General features: G+C 40.3%; 1 protein-coding gene across 7 annotated transcripts in view; it reads left to right on the top strand.

The window, feature by feature from the left end:
- The first annotated feature begins 323 nt into the window (after positions 1-323).
- The window catches only part of Lrrc31 (leucine rich repeat containing 31), a 32676-nt gene continuing 16428 nt past the window's right edge, over positions 324-16571 (top strand). For 2 of the 7 annotated variants that reach the window (XM_078043616.1, XM_078043614.1), the window contains exons 1-7: positions 325-475; positions 1103-1234; positions 9304-9447; positions 12206-12373; positions 14777-14944; positions 15176-15343; positions 16150-16317. In XM_078043616.1, coding sequence (XP_077899742.1) covers positions 433-475; positions 1103-1234; positions 9304-9447; positions 12206-12373; positions 14777-14944; positions 15176-15343; positions 16150-16317 — 991 coding nt within the window. In that variant the 5' untranslated portion in view covers positions 325-432. Of the gene's footprint in view, positions 476-1102; positions 1235-2339; positions 2587-6491; positions 6657-8991; positions 9160-9303; positions 9448-12205; positions 12374-14776; positions 14945-15175; positions 15344-16149; positions 16318-16571 lie in introns of those variants that run through there. The other 5 variants (XM_040270066.2, XM_078043615.1, XM_078043617.1 and 2 more) reach the window with 5 other exon arrangements.

Below are 16571 nucleotides of genomic sequence, written 5' to 3'. Positions count from 1 at the left end.
TTTCGAAGACAAATATTTTTTTTTCAAAGTTGCGCATGACAACCTGCTACTTAAATGAGGATATAGTAAGCAATGTGCAGGTGCTTTGCCCTCTTAGCTCCCAAGTCTCCCTTCCTGGTAAGGGCTCATTTCTGGATTACTTCTTGCATTTCTCTCCTTCCTTTGGTTTCCTCTTCTGTTGTTTGGGTCCTGCATGGGTCTCTTGCTTGCCCTGGCTCCCCAGCTTCCTAGTGTGCTATTAACCTGCATAGATAACTCAGCAGGCCTCAGAACTGGGTGGAGTTTTGTTTGGGCAAATTACCACATCCTGGAGCACCTCCAGCAGTGTTTTCTTAAGACTTGGGGAGTTGGAGTCTGTACACTTTGGGGTGGGGTGGGGGGCGGGTAGTGAAGCCGTTCACTGAGCAGGCTTCTGAGAGAGAATGGCCTTGCATGAATCTCCAGAAGGTGAAATTGGGTGCAAACAACTCTGGAGGTAAGTCTTGGGTGGGGATTGGAAGACCAGTACAATGAAATGGGTTTATGGGGAAATTTGGGATCAGGGTGAGACAACCAGTTCTGCAGGCTCTGCCAGGTTTATGAGAGAATCTCAGTAGGGGGTCCTTCCTGTCTCTTTCTCACTTAACCCCATTTAACGACCTTGTGGGGAGGCCGATGTAATTGAAGCAATCATCTGGTTGCATTGCTGTCTGTTTCTGGGTAAACCAGGACTGGTTCCTGTTCTGATATGAAAAGAAAATTTAAAAAAAGAAAATGGGATGTCCAGGTGTGATCCTTAGGCAGCACTCCAGATGTACAAGAACATTCCATCCCACAGGCTATGATGGGTTCTGCAAGGTCGGTTTTTAAGATTTTCTGTACATAATGTTTCAAGAGCCGTTCTGGAAACATAATCACAGAAAGAACTATTTAATAGAAAGAGGACCAATTTCAAGAATCTCCGAATTCCACTTACAGTTGTATTCCTTTTATTTAAGCCTTTAACCCTCTCATAAACTGTAAGCTAATGTCTAGAAAAATGATAGATCAGACCACAGGAATCCTTTTTGCTTCTAATCATACCAGACTCCACCCCTAACCTCCATTCTTCCTTATTCCCCAGCTCCAGGCAAACCAGGATTCATGCCTAAAGCCAAGGAAGGCTCTTCTAGAACTTCAGGCCTGGTAACTTTTGAGCTTGCTGTTTTGTGCCTGGCATGGCCTTCCCTCTCTTCACGGTTTTTTGTTTGTTTGGGTTGGTTATTTTATTTTCAGAATATATATATCTCCTTTCAGTTTGCTTTTGCTTTGCTTTCTCTATCATGAATTTCTCTCTCTCTCTCTCTCTCTCTCTCTCTCTCTCTCTCTCTCTCATAGATATATGTATATATTATCAGCAAATATTCATCTATGGTCATGTCATTATTCACCTATGTTTTTTCTACTTCAATACAAACACCTAAACAAATTTTTACAGAAATGGAAAAAATACAAGCTGATATTTGATAGGTTTTTTAGAATAACATTTTTCTTCTTTTTAGGTTTATGTCCCATAACTTCATAATTACCCAACATCCTCCTCCTTCTCCACTCCAGCCCCCTGCTTTTTAATTGCTCTTCACTTTCTAGTTACCTCTTGGTTCTTCAAACTCCAGGCAATGTTACTCTTGCTCAGTCTGTTCTCTGAGGCAGGCTTCACTCACCCAGGAGGTCCTCGACTCCTTCTGCCTCTCCTCCCTGCAGCCCTGTCCCACATGATTATAGTCGTCCGCACATAGGTCCATCTTCCCATCTGGTTATGACTGCATCAATGACAAGAGCTGGGTCTTGTTTGTCCTTGAACCTCTCACATCTAGAAATAGTAATCCACCCACAGTTATTTCTTTAAAAGTATTCATGGAATGAATGAATTCTTTACTGCCAACATGTTTTTCCATGAGATGGTGGTAGAGAAAGTATGGAAATGGCAAGATATAAAAGGAGCTATATGGGAGAAGAGGCTGGGTTGCTGAAGGCAATTTCCTCTATCTTTGCAAACAGCCAGTCCTGCTGAGAGGCACAGTCCTCCTTAATTGACATCTCTTACAAGGTAGCACTAATTGGCTTCTGTAGCTTAAAGTCTGTTGGCACAGTTAATACGTTTGCCAAAGTAGTGTTTAATGATCTGTATCTCACACAATAACATAGGGCAAAGTTAAAAACTCCAATTTGCTTTGGCTTTGTATCTGTTACCATCACGGATCCTGGGTTACCTCATTCATTTTTTATGTTAAACATTACCAACAATAAACAGTTTGGAAAAGGACACAAGAGACTCATGTAAAGGAGGATGTTTTGACAGAGTATTGTTTTCTTCCAAGCAATCCTAGAAAACAGAAAGGCATCAGAAGCTGTTCTACTGAGAAAGACCCCTTCAACTTGACCATGAGTCAAAAAAGGAGGAAAAATTCCTTAGAGAAACTAAGTCCCAGATTTCATTTGCCAGCAAATTTCCTGGGTGCTCAAGACTCAGGTCCAAAGCTGAAAGCAGAAAAGACAACAGTGACTTTAAAACAACTGTACCCCAGCCCAGCAACGGGTCCCACAGGATGGCCACCTCAGACACTGGTAAACTATTAGATGCTACTATTTATTTTTTAGAATAATGTTTTCCTGTAAAGAAATCTGTGTGTTAAACCAAAGCTGATGAGTCTCTATGCTAAACATTTATGTTACTTTCATGTTTTCAATAGTTTGGCTTTTCAAAAGTTTTTACTTTTAGGTTACAAAAAGCAATACAATATTATAAAAGGTTTAGAGGAAATCTCCAACTTTCTTTCATTATAACAGAAAAGATCTTTTTTTTTTTTTTACTTTTTTTTTTTTTTTTTGAGATGAGATCTTGCTGTGTTGCCCAGGCTGGCCTCTGACTGCTGGGTTCAAATGATCCTCCCACCTTGGCCAAGACTAGGGGTACCCACAGTTGTATCCAGCTCTGTCCTTTTTTTTAAAATTGCCTTCGGTCTTTTTGCATATGTATGCATTTATGTGCAGTCAGTAAGCCAGTCAACATAGTGCCTACTGTATGCCAGCCACTGCTAGAAATACAGCCATGAAAAAAGTACATTATATAAACAATGACCCCAGTGCAGATATAATTCCAGATGTTAAGTGATATGGGTGGGGGTGGGCGCAGGGAGCAAGCTAAGAAGGCAGAGATTGATGTTGGGACTGGGCACTATTTTAGTTGGGTTTAGAGAAAGGGAGTCTCATTTGGTAGCATTTAAGCACAGATCTGAATAAAATTAGCCATGTGGAATGAATGAATGAAGCCAGACATACACACATGTTGGAAAATGCTTTCTAGGCACAGGGAGCTCCAAGTGCAAAAGCCCCAGGTGAAAGTGAGCCCAGAGTATGTGAGAGCGAGCCAGGAGGTCAGGGATGCTGAAGATGCGAGATGTGGGAGACAAGTCCAAGAGGCAGCTAGAGCCAGACAGACATCTCTTGCACAGTTGTAATGTTACAGAAAATATGGAAAATTTTGGCCCTGGAAAGAGACAAGCGGCACTTGGAGCTATAGAAGAGAAAGGTTTGGTCAGCACTGGTTGGGGCTCAGCAGGGTCCTCTCCCAAAGCTGAGCACAGTTCTTTGTTCTCAGTATCTTTTCTATAGCACAGACTTTTGGGTTTCAGGACTTTCTTACGGAAGTAATCATGATGTCTCCCCCTTTCTCCACGCAGCTTTGGTTCCTGCCATAGATGCTGAGCAAGCATGATTGCAGAAGCAGAAACTAGCAGGTTGTAGCTATTAACAGAGATAAAAAAAAAAAAATCTTAGGAAGGAGTTGCTGCTTCAGTAATAGTTTATAAATCTTTCCTGAGCTTACATGGGACCTTGATCTTACTTTCAGAACATATTCTGTTTTTCCCCCCTCTGATAACAGGTATTGAACCCAGGGGTGCTTAGTCACTGAGCCACATCCCTAGCTCTTTTTATTTTTTGAGGCAGGCTCTCACTGGGTTGCTTACATTCTTGCTAAATTGCTGAGGCTGGCTTGGAACCTGTGATCCTCTTGCCTCAGCCTCCCAAGCTACTGGGATTACAGGAATGTCCCACCACACCAGGCTCAGAAAATATTCTTTTATATGTATGTATGTATGTATCTATCTATCTATCTATCTACATATATATATATATATATGTAAATGCAATAGCTGCATCTTTTCTTGATATTTTTTGTATTTTTATTTTATTTTTATATGGTGCTGAGGATCAAGTCCAGTGTCTCACACATGCTAGGCAAGCACTCTACCACTGAGTCACTAACCCAGCCCCAGAACATATTCTTATACTGCTCAATCCCATTTTGCTACACGATGTGTATATGTCTAATTTTCATAGATGCATAATATTCCATTACATGATATAATTAGCTTCTTCTTTCACCCTCTTGCAAATACTCTTTCCTATTACCTGCTTCACTGTATTTCAGAAATTTGTTCTTTCTTCTTCTCCTTCTTCTTCTCCTCCTTCTTCTTCTTCTTCTTCTTCTTCTTCTTCTTCTTCTTCTTCTTCTTCTTCTTCCTCCTCCTCCTCCTCCTCCTCCTCTTCTTCTTCTTTTTCTCCTTCTCCTTCTCCTTCTTCTTCTTCTGCTTCTTCTTCTTCTTCTTCTTGGTATAAATTGCCAGAATAGGGATTACAAATTAAAGGGTTCTGAGAATAAAAACTGCCAAATCTCTCTCCAAGGTTATGTGTCATATTCAATGTCATCAATATATTCAATGTATTTTTAAAACATTTTATGAAAACATATACAAAAATGAAGCAAACAGTAGAAGGAGTTCCTGTGATCACCTACCGTTAGCAAGACGGACAGTATTGTTTCATTTATACCTAACTCACTTCCCCTGGATTGTTTGGCATCAAATACTAAATATAATGCTGTTTCACCAGGACGTAAATTAAATATACTTAAAGCATTTTTTGTTAAGAGAAAGTTACTGTCTACTTTTACAAGGAGACCATCTATATTAGAAAGTTGTTCATATTTGTTTCAAAGTGTGATCTGGAGCTTCAGGAAAGTGGTTAATGAATTCCTATAATAGTGCTTAAGTTAACCATGCAAAACCGAGCAGTTGGTCACCCCTGCTGGGCAGCACTGCCCCCACACCCCGAGTCCATGTTTGTCTTCTCCATTTCCATTTCTCCCCAAATCCAGGGGCCCCTGGAGTCTTGTTAATTCTGCCTTCAGAGGCCCTCAGTCCTGTTTACTCCTCTCCATGGCTGTGGTCTGGCTCTCATGGTTGTTTGCCTGCACCACCTCCACAGCCTCCTCACTAGCTTCTCTGCTTCAAGTTTGCTCTGTTGCCAACCTTCCTCCACTCTACCACTGAAGGCTCACTCTTTCTTCCTTCCTTCCTTTTTTTTTTTTTTTTTTTTGTTCCAGGGATTGAACCCAGGGGTGCTTAACCACTGAGCCACATCCCTAGCCCCTTTTATATTTTTATTTAGAGACGGGGTCTCACTAAGTTGCATAGGCTTTGTTACTTTGCTGAGGCTGGCTTTGAACTCGTGATCCTCCTGCCTAAGCCTCCCAAGCCCTTAGGATTATAGGCTTACACTACCACACCCAGCCTGAGTTCTCTTTGCAAACCAGAGATATGACGGCCTCTCATCTGCTTAAAACCCTTCACTAAGTCTCTGTTGCCTTGAAGAGAAAGTCTTCCCTCCTAAGCATGGCCTTCATGTAGAGCAGATGGATATTTCTTCATGACCTCTGCCTACCCCTGACCTCCTACCACAGCCCATATTCATCCTGTTCTCCTGACATTCTGACTTATTTACAATTTCCTGAACTGGACTTGTTTCCCCCAAGTGGTTCCCTGGGCCCAGAAAACCTTCTCTTGTGTCACCATCCTCCTCCAAAATACCCACACACCTGACTGTCACTCATTTTCAGTGCAATTCAAACACCAATTTCTCTTAGAAGCTTTCAAAAGTCACCCACCATGCCTGGGAACACTATCTCTGAGGTTCTTTTATTTATTTATTTATTGGTTGCTCAAAACATTACAATGATCTTGACATATCATATTTCGTACATTTGATTCAAGTGGGGTATGAATTCTTATTTTTACCACGTGTACATATTGCAGGGTCACATTGGTTACACATCCATGTTTATACAAACTGCCATACTAGTGTCTGTTGTATTCTGCTGCCCTTCCTATCCCCTTCCTATCCCCCCTCCCCTCCCCTCCCCACCCATCATCTCTCTCTACTCCATTTACTGTAATTCATTTCTCTCTTTTTTTTCCCTTTCCCCTCACATCCTCTTATATGTAATTTTGTATAACAATGAGGGTCTCCTTCCATCTTCCATGCAATTCTCCTTCTCTCTCCCATTCTCTCCCACTCTCTGAGGTTCTTATTGTCACTGAGGCATGATGCATACACCTACGGTGTGCCTCTATTGCGCTTCTCGTCTGCACTGTAACTGTGTCTTTCTTGTCTGTCTCCTCCGGTAACAGGTAGCCCTCTGAACACAGAACCTTGTTACCTTGGCTCCCTGAGCAGTACCATTCATGTGACCAACATTTCATAATGATTTATGGAAGTATTGCTCTTCTGGATAGTAAACAACAGAAATCAACCCTGACATTTAAGTTGGAAAGGAACTCAATGAGAAGATACTGGTGAGCTCACATAATTAACTGGAGAACCAAGAGATTTTGTTCAGACCTAAAGCAGCCATTAAGAGGGCCCAAATCATTCCACAGAGCTACTCCTATGACTACTGCTCTGTCCTCCATGGAGGGCTGGACCTCCCCCCAGCTCAATTCTATAGCATGGCTCATTTGTTTTACACACTGAGCATGATTTAAGAGATCATTTGCAGAAAATGTTTTTGAACAAAAACTAAAATAAAGTCTTTGAAGAAATGTCTAGGCAGACGTCTCCTAAGTTAGTACTCATACGTAGGCATTTTGATCAAGACATAGAGTGTTGGTTTATTTTGGTAATTAAGAACTGTAGATCCAAAATTCAATTATTTGTTCATTCAACAAATATTTATCAAGTACCTCTCAGGTAAAAGGCACTACTGAGTCCCCTGATCATGGGAGGCTTCAGTAAGTTTAAATCACTATGCTCTAGAGAAATGAGCCAGGCAGGAAATACATCCATTCTGTAGAGGAATAAACCAAGACTCAGAGAAGTGAAGTGAGTTCTTCATTTAATGGGCTCATGATTTGAACCCGGTGTTCTGTCTGTGCTGCTGTAGACTTGTCAATCATCTACAGAGCAGCCAGGTAGGTACGTGCTGGACGGAGAAGAGATTCCTGAATCTGTTTATTAGTAGGTCACTGTTGGTGACTTTTAAAAAGTGATTTGGATAGCTGAGTGTGGCAACCAGAACTGGCGGTGTGGTGAAGAAATGGGGCTGGCAAGTACAAACCACTCTTTCCAAACATTTGACAATAAAGGAAACGGTTGACAGAACAGTGACTTGAGTAGAAAAGAGAAGAAAGAAAAAGTTGGTGGGGCTGGAACTTGTAAGTTGGAGATTTTATAAAGAGAGAAATATTTTAAAATGCAAAAGTCACACACACCTATATTTGCTTTGGAGCAAAATATTCTGAGTTCAAATTCTGGCTCTGCTTCTGACTATTAATTAGTAGTCTAAGTTTCCAAACCTATGAATAGTTTGTGACTCTTATCATTAAGTTTAGGCAAGATATCCTGTACTTGTGAGCAGGTAAGAGGCAATCCTTCCCTGCCCCCTGTCCCACAGCTCTCTGCTCTGCCCCACTCAAAACTAAAGGTACTAGATAAATTACATGTAATGTGGGACATACTAAAAATAATTCTTTTTGTACCTGAAATTTGAATTTAACCAAGTATCTTGTTTTTGTATTTCTCATATCTGGCAATGCTACCCCAAATAAAATACCTTGTATCCAATGTGCCATGACAGAAATTTCAGACCAGTGTGAAAAGGTAAAATGGGGATGGTGCTGCCTCCTACTGGTAGAACCTGGCAAGACCAGCCATCATGTGTGCACCTGTTTCTTACCAAAAACAGCAAGTCACAAGATATACGGTGGTTGAGAAGTGGAGTTTTATGAACCTTCTAATCTTTTAGTCTAAACTTATTACTACCATAGCCTACTATCTTTTTAATTTTTACTGGTATTGACTATTCTTCTTAACTATGCAGTTTTATACTTTTTTTGTCAGGGTTAGTAAAATATTACTGGGCATTCAGAACTTAGGATTTCCTTTGGAATTTCAATATGCTCATTTTATATATTTAAAATTATACTTTTTAGCTGGGCATGGTGGTGCACACCTGTAATCCCAGTGACTTGGGAGGCTGAGGCAGGAGGATCAAAGCCAGCCTCAGCAACTCAGTGAGGCCCTCTGCAACTTAGTGAGACACTGTCTCAAAATAAAACATAAAAAGGGCTGGGGATGTGGCTCAGTGGTAAAGCATTCCTGGGTTAAATTCCTAATAACGAAAATAAATAAATAAAAATAAAAGTATACATTTTCACCTAACAAAACCACTTTAAAGTCACTCTCAGTACCTGCATCTTTATTTATCCTTACAAAAGAATGATGTACTTTATGTTTGTTTTACGTGCTGGCACAGGTAAATAGAGGAGAACTGGTACATAATAGGTGCTTAATGAAGTACTTTTTGTTATTATGATATCATGTTAGCATAGTGCTATTTCAGAGAACTTGTTGAGGTGTAAGAAGTCCCAAAGAGCAAGAAAGACAAATGAGGCTTTCTGAAGTCATTCTCTGGCAGGAGTTGAGAAAATACCAAAGCTCTCCAGGACACTGTTGTCTCTGGATTTCTGTGTGCCAATTGAACTATCTAGGGGCTGATCCGCACATGGTTTCCTCACTCCCGCTGACCACCTGAATCTCATTGACAGTGATTTCAATGTTTCTTTACCTGTTTAATTTTTGGAGGCAAATATCTGAGCTTCCTGCCTGTCAGTTGTATTTGCCAGAGGTATGTGTGTTCTTAGGCAGCAAGCGTCTCTCAGTTGCCCAGGAATGCAATTCTGTCTTCACACTGAGAAGTCCAGGGCAGGTCAGGAAAGAAAATCTACTGAGTGGCTCAGGCTCCTGGAGGGTTGGTGTCTGAGCACCTGGAAGCAGGAACAGGGTCAAGTTTTGTGCCTGGTAAGTGTGTCCCCTTTTGAGGTGGGTTTCCTAGGGAATGATTCAGGGTTGTTATCAGGGTTTCTTTTTCACTTGTTTCATATGGTCATTAAGCCTCTTTAATGCTATCTGTTATTAAAAGACAATTTCTCTATTTTTATATAGCGAACCCTCTCAGTTCAGAAATGCAATTGGGATCCAGGATGGAGAAAAATGATCAGTTCCTGCAGACGCTGGGCAAAAAGATCGTCAACAAGTGTCTAGATTTGAATAGCTGTGGATTAACAACCGCAGATGTGCGAAAAATGGGTTTGTATGCAGCTGACCTTGTACAGAGAAATACAGGCTTTTCTGTTGAGATGAGCAGGCAAAACACATTCAGTGACTTTGGTAGGCCAAAGTTTGCTGAGCAGTGCGAGATAATGTCAGAAAGAACTGCTGCAACACTATTTATTTATTTACGATGTTAATTCAATGGCACATGCTAGTGATCCCGGCTGTTCAAGAGGCTGAGGCAAGAGGATCCTAACTTTGAGGACAGCCTCAGCAATTTAGTGAAATCTTGTCTCAAAATAAAAAGGGCTGAGTTGGGCACAGTGGTGCATGCCCATAATCCCAGTGACTTGGGAGGCTGAGGCAGGAGGATGACGAGTTCAAAGCCAGTCTCAGCAACTTGGTGAGATCCTGTCTCAAAATTAAAAATTTTTAAAAAGGGATGGGAATGTGGCTCAGTGGCTAATGCCCCTGAGTTCAATCCCTGGTATGTATAAATGAACAGATAGATAGGGCTAGGAATGTAGTTCAGTGGTAGAGACCTCTTCTATTCGATCCCCGATACTGGAAAAAAATTAGCTGACCCTTCTTCAACCCTTCATCATTCTTCAAAGATTTGAGCTGATTTTAGATTGATTCATTTGTTTTTTTTCCTAAGCAAATTTATCTACCTAGTAATTACCTCTTTATCCTTAAAATACATCTGTTCTTGCATTTGATATAAACTCATAAAACTCATCCATAAAACTGAGCCCTGATCAGAATTTAAAGAAGTATTACGCTGTTCATTATTGTGGGATGAAAAGTATAACTCTGGGCAATTATTGCTTACACCTTTTTATAAACACACATATAAGTTCCATTTTGTGAAAAGCCCTCCTCCCCACACCACCTTTTTTTTTAACTCTCTTTTTCTTAGATATCGTAAAACAAGCCTTTAATTAGATTGTACATGTCTGCCAACAGAGAGATAAACAGAATCCGTTTTGAGTGAGGGGTCCTTAACCATTTGTTCTGATCTATTCGGGCTGTAGACTGGGTTAATTCATAAAACAGAAACCTACTTCTCACAGTTTTGGAGCCTGGGAAGTCCAAGATCAAGACTTCATAGATGGCACCTCCTAACTCTGCCCTCACAGGATAGAAAGGGCCAAAAAACTTCCCTTGAGCCTCTTTTAAAAGGGCATTAAGCCCATGCATAAGGGCTCCACCTTCATTACTTAATCACCTCCTACAGGCCCCACCCCTTAGGACTATTACACTGGGGATTAAATTTCAACATATGCATTTTGGGGGTCTGTGAACATTCAGATCAGAGCACTATTTTATTTAACATTTGGACAAGGTCTCTTAAGAGGAAACTGTGGTTCCTCATGCATATGGGATCAGAATCCACTTGCAGAGGGCATGGAAATGCGATCACCAGAATCCAGCTCAAACCTAATGAATCAGCCTTTCAGACAGGGCCCCACAATTCTGTATTTTAACAAGCCTCACATGGGGATTCTGATGCAAGCTGAAGTTTGGCCGCTGGCCTGTATGTTGTGTACGGGTATTGCATTTTCTTAATGAGATTACTAACAGGAAGGAGGCTTGATTTCCTTTGTTAAAATCAAAATTGGAGTAAAAGGTTATGGGACACAATCATCTGCTAATTCAATGTTTGATGTTAAAAAAAAAACACGTGGTTGGGGCTGGGGTTATGGCTTAATGGTAGAGTGCTTGCCTACCATATGTGGGCACTGGGGTCAATCCTCAGCACCCCATTTTAAAAAAATTAAAGAAAGAAGATAAAGGTTTATATATATGAAGAAAGGACAAATCTTTAAAAAAGAAAAAAAAGCATGTCACTGAGTTTTTTCCTTTTTTTCCCCCTAACGTATTCAATAGTTTAATCCTTTTTATAATATTTTGATTATGGTAAATAAGATGCAGTTGCTAAAGTGCTTTGCATGCTAGTGGAAACTTTTTAATTTGTCACATGGTTTCAGAATTTTGGAAGGACTGGAATTCCTGTGCCTGTAACCACAGAAACTCAATAGGCTGCTTGAATGTGACCACTATTTTAAGGTTCAAGACAGATTTAAAAGCAAGCAAGCAGAGATACATTATCTCTTCTACTCTAGCATTTCCATTCTCAAGTTTTATTGCTTCAGGAGCTAGGTGCCCTTCGAGAATCTTTTCCACAGAAAGTAAATTCACTTTTAATGAACAGTGACAGAGATTTGGAGAAGACTCCTATCAAGCTGTAAGCCTGTTCAAACCTCCACTTCTTGGTCAACTGAAGTATAAAGTAGTGATGGCCAGGTAATCAAGATAAAAAAAGAAAAGATAACAGGCACAGCCAATCTCAGCAGTCCTGGCCTTTAGAGCATTTCCTAACTCTGAGGATCCAATAGGGTGATGGGTGATGGGTGATGGGTGTCAGGAGGTTTTGCAAAATAAAGAGACTAGAATACATATCGCAGTCACAGTGGTCCCAGCAGCAGCAGTAGAATTATCATTACTACTATTGGGTTCAACCCCAATAAAGGATCTTATGAAGACATCACCATATTTTCAGGGTACAGTTATTTAGCATAGATAGAAATCATCCCAAGAAATAGGAAATTTAAATGTCATAATTTCTCCAATTGTACAGCTTGAAAAATCCCTGTTTGGCTGAAAGTCAACATGTCTTACACTTCCCCCAACCTCTTATAGTGCAAATCTAGATCTTGTGCATGTTAATATTTGAATTCTGCTTACTAAAAATTACATATACAAATCAGTATTTTCCTCTGTTTACTTCTAGTTGCTTTGCTGCCTTTTCTCCCAGACTTGGAAGAACTGGATATTTCCTGGAATGATTTTGTTGGTGGGAACCTCCCCTCAATCACTCAACAAATGCATGTTACCAGCAAGTTAAAAGTCCTGAGGCTGGCTAGTTGCAGACTTACCACTGAGGATGTCCAAGCACTGGGTATGATGAATGATTTCCTGGAAGCACCTTTGCACCTCAAACCCTCAAGGGCAAACAAATCTATATTACAGACTATCCCGGTGATCATGGTCAATATAGTGCAATGCAATGCTGTGTTGGGCACTTGTACAACTGCTGAAGACTTATGTGACCCTATACTTAGTGTTATGCTAAGCTCTGTGGATAAGGGAAGGAACAAGGCTGACCAGATAACTGCTTTCATGGAGTTTAAGTAAGGCTCTTGTAGCACTAGCTTGCTCTGAGTCTCAGTTACCTCATCTATAAAAGACAGGAGTTGGAATAGATAATATTTAAGTTCTTTTCAAATTCCAAAATAATACCTCCCCTATTTTCCTACTCCCATTTAAAAAAATTGATCAAGACAAGATTTTAACTAAAAATGATGGTTTAACTAGAACTAGAACCTCAAATAAATCAGTTGATATACTGAACATAGGATAAAATCTGTACAAAGTCATACTACTTACCCAACTTTTTGGTTAAAAGGCTAGCTGGCTTGTTAGATGTAATGAATGTTTTATATTCTTTTTTAGTCTGAAGTTTCTTACTTTGATCACTTACATCTCTTTAAAGATTTCTGTTAGCACAATGTATGCCAACTGTCTCCTGGGTTTAGTCCATGGTAAGTTGAGGCTCCTGATGTCTCTGGTCACTTTCCTGTGGCCAAGGAGAAACACTAAACATCCTGGAGTTGGCCAGATCCTGGGTTAAATCTTAGCTTTGATTTTCAACTAACTGTGTAAACATAATAATTTAACAAGTAATTTGACCTTTCTGAAACTCAGCCTGTTAATCTGATAAATGAGGCTAATAATATCTGCCTCAAAAACTGTGGGAGAACTAATTAATTTCTGTAAAGCGCCTACTACATGCTTGGTACATAGTAGGTGCTCACTAACTAATAGTTCCTTTTTTCCCTATTCTCTCATTCAAATTACCTCTCTGGAGGTGTACATGATCAATATAGCCCACCAGTTAGCAGCTGGTTATTATGTAGCAGAGTCTCAAATTTAACATATCATTAACCATGTGTGAAATCAGTTTGGTTTCTTTATTTACCTGAGCTTTCACAATGCTTTGTCTGTAGGAATCCAAGAAGTTGAATTTCTGCCTTGAGATCCATTCCACACTTACCTGGTCTTGGAGAGACTCAGCACCCTTTTCACTGAAGTTCTGTACCTTCCTCCCTGTCCCAGAGCTATTGTCTCTGGAAGAACTCCCAAATCCTCTCCCATGAAGGAGGGCTTATTTATCATCCATACTCTGTCCTCACTGAGCCCTAATGGCAGCTGGAGTACAAGGAGAACAAGTGGTTTATTGATATGATAACATCCATCAATCAGGAGGCATTTCAAAACTGTTACCTTTCTTATAATTGCTTAATGCCTTCCACTATCATGTTCATTGTAGACATAACTAATTAATCATCACTCTTTCTCTTGGATCCTGGGGATACTGTGGGGCTGTAGAAAGTCGCCTCAGGTTGACTGGCAATGACCCACAAATGACACTTGTTCATTCCTGGTTAAGATGTTGTAACTAATGGAGAATATGCATTTCAACCCAGAACTCCTGGACTCCCCAAACCTTAACCCATGGAATGAATAAACGATAGTAGAAGTCCCAGCCCAATTGCAGACAGTGGAAGAGAGGCTTTTGGATACAGGGATTTTCCAGAATCCTTAACTGATCGGTGTAAAGATTTATACTGAACATATGAGGAAGTACTTTTGCATGTGTAAAAAATCATCTTGCCCAGCCTCCATTCTAGCCTTCAGATGCTTTTCTGCATGAAATGGCTTTAGACCGGAAATAGTCAAGTTTCACCCCTCTTTCTCTGTACCTCTCTCCCCTGCGAGGCTATGTGGTTGTGGTAGCTGCTAACACCCGGTGTTCTATTATTAGTTCCTCTCTGTAGTGGCTGTTTAGCTGCACATGATATTCTTGATGTTGAGGTGAGCTTTACCCCATGGTAGCCAGTTAACGGCTTTGCCTCACTTACACCCCAAACAGATCCCAGAGAGGACCGATGAGATCAAGCAGATGGCCTGGTACAGATATTTACTACCACAAAAACAACCCAGTAGAACCATCCTATTGATAGGTGGATTTTTTTTTAACAACAACCATTTTTTTTTCTAACTTCCAATCATGGCTTCATAATTTTAGAGAGACTAGAATAGCTATGCCTGCAAATATAAAAACTCACCCTTCCGTAAGGAGATAGGAACTGGGTCCTTTTCTTCCCTCACTTCTGAGTCAGCTAGCATAGCACCTGGCCCAGTTTTCATACTCCAGAAATAATGGTTGTACCAATTTTGAAATGAATTTCTTGCTTTTCTGTGTAATGATCAACTGGATTTTTTGGCCATTCTGTAACAGGAGAAGCGCTTGAAATGATACCTGAACTTGAAGAGCTAAATTTGTCCTGGAATAGTAAAGTGGGAGGAAACTTGCCTCTGATTCTCCAGAAGTTCCAAAAAGGGAGCAAGATACATGTCCTTGAACTAATGGATTGTGCCCTCACATCAGAAGATGGAGCATTTGTGGGTGAGTGGAATTTGGAAGAATTTTTCCCAGGGAAAAAAGAATGGGAAGATGTCCATGATTGGTAGCTTGGGAATCTACATTTGCTGGGCTTTCTCTTACCCTGTATTTTAAGGGAGGCTCACTCTATCCTCAGGTCTCTGGAAACTTCATTCTCTCTCCTTCTTTCCCTGGACTTTCACATGCTATGTTTTTACAGTGTTGCTCTTCTTGTTTGGATTTCCTTTCTTCCAGGTCGGTTGCTACCCAAGCTGCAAAGTCTTGAAGTACTTGATCTTTCCATTAACAGAAACATCGGTGGTAGTCTCAACAGTATTGCTCAGGGATTACAAAGTGCCTCAACTCTGAAAGTACTGAAGTTACATTCTTGTGGATTATCACAAAAGAGTGTCAAAATATTGGGTGCGTTAACAACATATCTATAAAATATAAAATTATCATAAACCATCAGTATAGATGATGCACAAATACATATTTAAAAGCTCTTAGGAAATAAAACAAAAGGTAAACAGTAGATATATTGGGGAATATAATTATGGATGGGTAATTTAAATATTCTTCAGGTTTTATTTATTTTATTAATATTTTACAGTAAACATCATGATTACAAAAATAAGCTTTTGAAATGGCTGATTCTGAAAAGGCAGGATATTTTAGGCATGAGATAAGAGAGTGGAAAAGGGAAAAGTTTTTGTGATACTATAGCTGGCAGGTTTTCCGTGTCTTTGAAAAACTTCAGCATTATTTTATGCTCAGTGGTAGGAAGGAATTGGTATTGATAAAAATAATGGCTTCAATGGTGTCTATGGTTAAAACATTGCCCTGTGTGAAGTCTCCAGGTCGTAGAGCATGACACTGTGTTTTTTCCTCTGGCCTACAGAGCCTGTAATATCCTTCTCCTGGCAACTTGATAAGTCCAAGAGTCCACAGAAACTCCATTGCTCAAGTATAGTTGGGGGCATATAGTTGTAGGATTCAGGTCAGAACCACTGGCCATCCATGCAGATGTCAGGGAGCATGTGTGTGGAATCATGTCAGATCCACACAGCACCAGCTGGCGGAAGTGTACTTACTGGTATACCTCCTTTTGGCTTTTATCAACACAGTGTGCTCAGTCAGCCTCTCTTCCTGCAGCACTTCTGCCTTCCTTGTCACATACCTTCCTACCACCTTAAAATATGTTAAAATGCCATTTTGACTCTTTTTAGATGCCACTTTTAGATACTTGGGTGAACTGAGGAAATTAGATCTTTCCTGCAATAAGGAGCTGGGTGGAGGTTTTGAAGATGCATCAGCCCCACTGGTCATGCTAAAGCATCTAGAAGTCCTAGATCTTCACCAGTGCTCACTAACAGTGGACGACATAATGTCACTGAGTAAGTATATTCTGTAAAGGAGAGACTTTGGGGAACTTGGAAAATTTGAGATGTACATTTAAATTTAGTTTTTATGAAGTTATTGGAAGGAGCAAATTATCAAAGTTCTGGAACTATTTCAACACAGTGTTTAGCATATACTGAATGCTCAGTAAATGTTATTGAGTCTAGATTCCTCCTATGCACGGCTGTAAATGATAGATTCGGCACTTGGAGAAAAATTTGAATTTGTGTTTCTGCTTAGCAATGAATCT

This window comes from Ictidomys tridecemlineatus, chromosome 3 (genome assembly GCF_052094955.1).
Source record: "Ictidomys tridecemlineatus isolate mIctTri1 chromosome 3, mIctTri1.hap1, whole genome shotgun sequence".
Taxonomy (NCBI): domain Eukaryota; kingdom Metazoa; phylum Chordata; class Mammalia; order Rodentia; family Sciuridae; genus Ictidomys; species Ictidomys tridecemlineatus.
This window is presented reverse-complemented; position numbering and strand designations above follow the sequence as displayed.